The sequence below is a fragment of the Panthera tigris genome, chromosome B2 (assembly GCF_018350195.1).
Source record: "Panthera tigris isolate Pti1 chromosome B2, P.tigris_Pti1_mat1.1, whole genome shotgun sequence".
Lineage (NCBI taxonomy): Eukaryota > Metazoa > Chordata > Mammalia > Carnivora > Felidae > Panthera > Panthera tigris.
Window position 1 is genome coordinate 36283358 of NC_056664.1, and position 7551 is coordinate 36290908.

Consider the following 7551-nt stretch of genomic DNA (forward strand, 5'->3'; position numbering starts at 1 on the left):
ATTGCAATGAATAAAATAATACCTGTCATATAAGAAGCATAGTCTATTTATTTATTTATTTATTTTTTAATGTTTTATTTATTTTTGAGACAGAGATGGAGCGTAAACAGGGGAGGGGCAGAGAGAGAGGGAGACACAGAATCCGAAACAGGCTCCAGGCTCTGAGCTGTCAGCACAGAGCCCGACGCGGGGCTTGAACTCACGAACCGTGAGATCATGACCTGAGCCAAAGTCGGACGCTCAACCGACTGAGCCACCCAGGTGCCCCTAAGAAGCATAGTTTAATATGACTCTGGAGCTAGGTGCGTACTTTATTTTGTGGGAGTCAGTTTTCAGGTACCTATTCAAATGAGTAATCTTAGATGCCAGTTTATGATACTTAACTTTGGAGAAAATATTGTTATAATTAATATATTTTTGTTACAGGTTTTGTCGGCTGGGAGAAAACTACTCTGTACAGTACTTTCATTTTCACTTTTATTATTTCTTGATTTTGTCATATAGTTACTGTTTTCAATTCAAAATGGACTTTGGGGAGGCTTTAAGTGATTGAAATAGCCTAAGTATTCAAGCAGGATTTCATTTTCCTCATTGTTGCTTACTTTGTATCCAATTTGGAAATTATCAGGCTTGTTCGTTGCTGTCAAATTTTCTACGTAAATCAAAAATTATTATTGAGTAATAGAGTTACCTAATTTATACTCTTAACATGCCATTAGTTTGGGATTTTTGTTTTCCCTTTCAAAAATAACAGGGACATTAATTAAATGCCGATTGAGAAGACTACAAAGCAGTATATGTAGTGTTCTGTTTTTAATTAGACTACATATAATTTATTTTTACTGAAGTATAGTTGACACCGATGTTACATTAGTTTCAGGTGTGCAACACAGTGATTCAGCAAGTCTGTATGTTAAGCTCTGCTCACCACAAGTGTAGCTACCATTTGTCACCATACGACACTATTTCTGTATCATTGACTGTATTTCCTATGCTGTACTTTTCACCTTCATAACTTATTCTGTACCTGGAAGCCTATACCTCCCACTTTCCTTCACTCATTTTGTCCATACCCCTGCTTTTCCTTCTGACAACCACCAGTTTGTTGTCTGTATATATGGCTCTGTTTCTGCTTTTTTGTTCATTTGTTTCGATCTTTAGATTCCACATATAAGTGAAATCATACAGTGTTTTGTCTTTTACTGATGATTTTTTTTGAAGAAAACACACAAAATTATGTATATATTTATATAATAACATGACATGTTTATGTTTATGGCTGGGACAGTTGAGGAAACTATACATGGATGTTTTGCATTTTCTCCCTTCCCACACAGACTTTATACTAAGGAAGACAGCATGAGGAAACGGAGCAAGAAACACAAAAATTATATACAAGTGACAGTCAAGGAGTCTGGGGCCCAGGGAATCCAGGGATCCTGCTCTCTATTCCTTCTTCACCAGCTTTCTCCTATCCAATCTGATAGCTTGAAAAGTGAATGGCCAGTCAGGAAGAAGCATACACACCCGCTGTCACCCCACACATGTATCAACAGGTTCATGGTCATTCTCATCGGGCCCAATGTTTGATGTAGCTGAATTTGTGAGGTGAGAGGACGAGAGAGGATTATAAATCTTACCCTCTTGAATGGTTAGTTCTCACTCCTGCCATCCTAATTAGCAGTAGGATTCAGGCCAGACTAGTGATACATAGGATGAAGGTGCTGGCCACCTGCACCCCTCTTTTCCATTTGCTCATGGATTCACATTGCTGCTTCTCCTCATCCCATAGGAGTCAAGGAGTCAAGTTACTGAGCTCTAGGAAGGCAGAGATTTCTCAATGTTCCCTTTCTCTCTCCCGGACCACCTGACACCCCCCCCCCCCCCCTTCTTCCAAGGTGAATCATCTCCTAGGGACCTGCTGCTCCAGCCCTGCCATAATACCAAAGCCCAGAGGCTTGCTCAATGTGTCCCTTTTCTTCTGATCTCCTTAACAATACACCTGGCATCTGATTACATCTGAAATGTGGGACTCCACCACATGTGTGTGACTAAGCATGTGTCCTCAGGCCCACAGGTTGGCTGCCGGAGCAATTTTTAGCAGTAAAGGCCAGGAAAGTGGGCGAGGGCAAGATGCTTCTAGAAGCTAGCTTCTTAGAACTTTTTCCTTGATGCTGAAAACCATGATATTTATGAGGCCCTCTTGCTCGAATATATAGCCCCCAAGTCTCAACTTTTTCTCTCCCCATTTAGTCTTCAGATGGTTCCCATCTGTAGGCTCACCCACAGGCTTTCCTCACTTAGTTTTACCATGAATGGCATGGTTTGTTTGTTTTTTTTCAGCTGGCTGGCAGTTATACAATTTTGAAATTAGAATCAGTCTTATCTATATTCAACTCTTTTACAAATGAGGAAATAGAAACCCATAGAGGTTAAATGACTTTACCAAGGTTACACATCAGTTTTACAAAGATGCAGTGCAGCTGGAACCCAGATATCTTGGCTCTAAACCTAGTGCTCTTTCCACTGTCCCATGATACTTTCAAAAGCATGCTAGAAGAGAAAGAAAGTGCCCGTTTCATGTAAATGATGCAGGGAAAACTGCAAGAGACACTTAGTAAGGGAGGTTAGGTGGGCATTGTAGTTTTAGGCAAGCAAATGAGTTTTTCTTTTTGAGGATTCTCTAAACCTGCCATAATGGAAATATGAAGCAATAGCAGCCTAAGAGGAAAAAAAAACAAAAACAAAACATGTAGAAGCAGAGAAAGCAGATATTATTCAGTCTGCCTTTCCCAGCATTGTCAGGTTGGCCTCCAGATGTAAACCTACCATATTATTCTTAAGGCTTAGCCTAACCAGTTTTGGGATATTCTCTTCCAAAAGGAGAAATCACATCTTCCCAGGTTCTCATACAGAGAAAAAAGAGCATTTACAGCATTATGCAATCCTAGTCTCTCATTTCTGGCCCTTGCTTGGGCTCAGTGAGGGTGTGAAAATCTCAATTTAACCAAAGAAATGAACTCAGAGCCCCCTTTCAACCCACATCATCTTCTCAGCAGCTCCTATGGGAATTAGGGTCATTTCTGGCTCACAAGTTGAGATCTAACCAGGCACTCATTCCACTTCAGCCTATGATATATTAAAAGTTCAGTGGGTGAGGAAGAAGAGAGAAGGGGAGCTGAGGTTACCCTACAAGCTTGCTGGTGATGAGTGAGGACTTTCTCTGGGGCAAATCCTGTGGGGTGGGAATGTGATTACCAGTCGCCAGGTTCTCTTGTCCTGCACTTGGCAACTGCTTATTCTTCCTCTTGTCTTTGGCCATGTTGTGGTCTCTTGAGTCAAAGTACTTTCGCCCTTTCTGGAGTCTCTCCATGAAGTTGGAGCCATCTGGCTTTTGTCTTATGGGATATTTGGACTTTAGCTTTGCCTCCTTTCCTCTCTCAGGGAGAATACCTCCTTTCTCCTGTGTGTCCTGCTTCTTGTCACCAGTCTCTTGTGCAGGGTTCTCCTCTTCTTATTTCTAGGACATGGTGGGACCAGGACTGGCGTATAGAGGGTTTGGGAAGTCAACCAGAGAAAGGAAGGGGGAGGGAAAATGGGGACATCCTGTGCTGCTACTTTGGCTCCTTTCACTAGGGTTGCTCAGTCAGAATGGTGGCCCTTGCCACTGTCTTACTTATTTCATTTAGCAACTTACCTTCTAGATCTACCCATGTTTCACAGATGGCAAGGTCTTATTCCTTTTTTTTTTTTTTAATGTTGATTTATTTTTGAGAGAGAAAGAGAGCATGAGTGGGGGAGGGGAAGAGAGAGAAGGAGACACAGAATCTGAAGCAGGCTCCAGGCTCTGAGCTGTCAGCACAGAGCTGGATGCAGGGCTCGAACCCATGAACCGTGAGATCATGACCTGAGCCGAGGTTGGATGCTTAACTGACTGAGCCACCCAGGTGCTCCAAGATCTTGTGTTTTTTGTTTGTTTGTTTGTTTGCTTGTTTTTTATGGCTGAGTAATATTCCATTGTGTGTTTGTACCATATCTTCCTTATCCATTCATCTATTGCCAGACATTTAGGATGCTACTACATCTTGGGTATTGTAAATAATGCTGCAATAAAGATAGGGCTGCATATATCTTTTTGAATTAGTATTTTAGTTTTCTTTAGGTAAATACCCATAACTATACATAATTTTTATGGTTGCATGGGATAAAGCTGGAAGAAGGTACACGAAAAGTTTAATTTTGGTAGTCTCAGAGTAGGTGTATTGGGGGAATTTTAATTTTAATTTTGTTTGTACGTTCAGACTTTTATTAATTGTAAATAATATTATATAGATTTTTAAAAAGTGAAGCTCATTTCTACTTATGTCTGACACATTCTGGAAGTGGTTAATTTCTTTCTGAAATGAGAGGAAAATAAATTGGCTGTAGTTGCAGCAAAGAGAATCTAAAGGTTGGCATTTGAATTAAGTGATACAGCAGTGCAAGGTATAGGGTGGAAGGGTAGATAAGCCAAAATGCAAACATTTCTCTTCAAAGTGACTTGTTTTCCATGGTTATTTCCAGAACAGGGCAATAAATTGCTGTTTCATGGCAAGTAAATTAAAACATTTCCTTATGAACCTGCAATTCTTACTTTTTGGAGTTGCACTCTAATCTCCTCTCTGCTTCCATTCTGTTTTAGAAGTTCAAAGTATAAGTGGCTTGATACCAGTCACTTTTGGAAGGGAAGAATTGTAGGTTACAGCTGAATTTTGAGGATCTGCAGTAAGAGGAACAGAGTAAATCTGAAAAATTTAAGCACTTCCTGTTATGCATGTTTTCTTTTAGAAATTATGGGAACTCTGTACCCATCGCTAAAATGGTATAAAACAAACTACCCTCTCCAGTGAGTCATTTTATAGCATGGTGGGGTTGGGGCAAGATACTAGAATTTGTATGCTTGTCATATCTTGATTTTTCAAATCACCTTTCCCAGAAGAAATGCAGCTGCTGCTCTTAAAATGAAGCATTTGAATAGGGTGGTTCTGTCTTTGTAATTGACTTACTGTTGAATGCTCTGATTTCTTAAAAACTGAGTTTTTAAAGAAAGATTTCTCAAGTATAACAAACACATAGGTCATGCACTGGTTAAAAAGAGACAGTTTAGCTCACTGAATTTTCCCAACCAGTAGGTGTCCATTGGTGGGTATCTGGTGTGAGTGTCTGAAGTTAGAAAATAATATAATAAACATCCATAACCCAAACCAGAACTAACAAATACTGACATTTTTTTGTCCTTTTTGTTTGTTTTATATTGTATTTTAAACTTAGTTTTTCTTCTACCTCAGTCATCCTTTTTTCATCACACAGAGAATCACTATTGTTATTTTTGTATTTATACTTTTTATTTTGAGTGGGTATTTATGTAAACAATATATGATTCTGTTTTAAAAATGTGTAAATGGCTAGTGGTATGCTGCACTAGTCATTCTACAACTTACATTTCTTAATAATGATTTTAGAAACCAATCATGTTGATACATGTTGCTCTAGTTCATTTTAACTGTTACAGTATTATTATAATCAGTATCCTGATTTACATGAAATAGAGTTTAAAGTGTTTATGACAGTGAAACTAATGATACCCCTTTGTACTCTTCAAAGTGTCCCAGTTGGTTGATAAATTATAGGTCGCCTTCATTATACCATGCCCCAATTGATCTAGTCCCCTGTTAATGGACATACTCTTTTCAGTTACTCTCTTTATATCACAGTTGCAACCTTATGTTTTCTCTATTTTTAAAAACTTGTTTGAATGTGTTGACTATTTCTGTGTTAGAAACCATATTCTCTGTGGTATAGCTTCTTTGGTCTCAAATGAAAGCAAGACACAGGGCAGCAGGTCCTTACATTGATTAGCAAAGCTGAACTCTGGCAGCACTCTCTGACCTCTTGGTGGATAGCCGTTTGCTGTCTCACTAGTGAGCATTCTTTTCTTTTTATTTTTTTATTAAAAAATTGTCTTTAATGTTTATTTTTGTGAGAGAGAGAGAGAGAGAGAGACAGAGCACGAGCAGGGGAGGGGCAGAGAGAGAGGGAGACACAGAATCAGAAGCAGGCTCCAGGCTCTGAGCTGTCAGCACAGAGCCCGACACGGGGCTCGAACCCAAGAACCGTGAAATCATGACCTGAGCCGAAGTCGGGCTCTCAACCAACTGAGCCATGCAGGTGCCCTTCACTAGTGAGCATTCTTAAGTTGTATGATTAATTATTATGCTAGTCATGATAAGTGAAGCAGTGTGTTGAAGATATGTTGTCATGGAAATTATGTCAAAAATAATTGTTGCATTTGTAATGAAAAAATTCTCAGTGCTATAAGTAGTGGAAAGGTAGCTTTTAGGCCTAATGTACAAAAATCATCATGGTGTGTCAGTATTTTAGGAAAAATAAAAGAAAGTTAATGGTCATTAGGGTTTTAAGATAGTTTGGCTCTGTCGTTTGGCTTTCTTTCTGTTTTTAAAAATTTTTTTTAAACATTTATTCATTTTTTGAGAGAGAGAGAGAGAGAGAGAGAGAGAGACAGAGTGTGAGTTGGGGAGGGGCAGAGAGAGTGAGGGAAGGGAGCATAGATCTGAGGCAGGCTCCAGGCTCTGAGCTGTCAGCACAGAGCCCGATGGGGGGCTCCAACTCATGGACCGTGAGATTATGACCTGACCCGAAGCCGACTGAGCCACCCAGGCGCCCTCGTTTGGCTTTATTTCTGTCCACATGTTGGTCTACAGCTGTGTTCTTCATAATGGTGCATCGGATTATCCATTGAGGCATAAAGAAATGTTAGAATTTCTACTTCTATACTTTTATCATCCCGTATATATGTTGTTGATTTTTATAATGTACATATTTTTATTGGTGTTAGTTTCCTAGGGCAGCCATAGCAAATCACTATAAACTGGGTGGCTTAAAACAACAGTTCTAGAGGCCAGAAGTCTGAAATCAAGGTGTTGTCAGCCATCAGGCTTGGTTCCTTCTGGAGGCTCAGAGAGGAAATGCATTCCATGCCTCTCCTTGCTTCTGGTGCCTGCCAGCAATTCTTGGCATTCTTTGGCAGCTTATATACACAGTACTCCAGTGTCTGCCTTCATCTTCACATGGCCTTCTCTCGTGTGTCTCCGTTGTTTGGATTTAGTGTCCCTGCTTATGTAGGATGATTTTATTTTGAAATTCTTAATTACATTTGCAAAGGTCTTTTTAACAAATAAGATTACAGGTTTGGGGATATGTGTGTACACACACACACACACACACACACACACACACACACGATTTAGTGCCCCCACTATAAAATACATAAAAGTGTGTGTGTGTGCGCGTGCATATGTGTGTATACACACACACACAAGACTTTTTTTGGTGAGGGATGTGAGAAGGGGTCACATCATTCAGTTCACTGCAGGAATATATAACTGTGTATACACACACACACACACACACACACGTAGAAGGTGGGTGCTCAAATTTTATACTGATGGTATACCCCTATTAAAGAAGCTTGGAGATCCCTAGTTCTGAGAT

The 7551-nt window shown here is 39.8% G+C and overlaps 2 protein-coding genes across 3 annotated transcripts in view; one reads left to right on the forward strand and one right to left on the reverse strand.

Moving 5' to 3' along the window:
* Positions 1-7551, forward strand: part of ZFAND3 (zinc finger AN1-type containing 3) — a 318826-nt gene that overhangs the window by 111998 nt on the left and 199277 nt on the right. The window lies entirely within an intron of this gene.
* Positions 3012-3529, reverse strand: LOC102954179 (alpha-endosulfine-like). The gene is given in 1 exon segment (XM_042986253.1): positions 3012-3529. A coding segment is annotated over 1 exon segment (345 nt). The 3' UTR covers positions 3012-3184.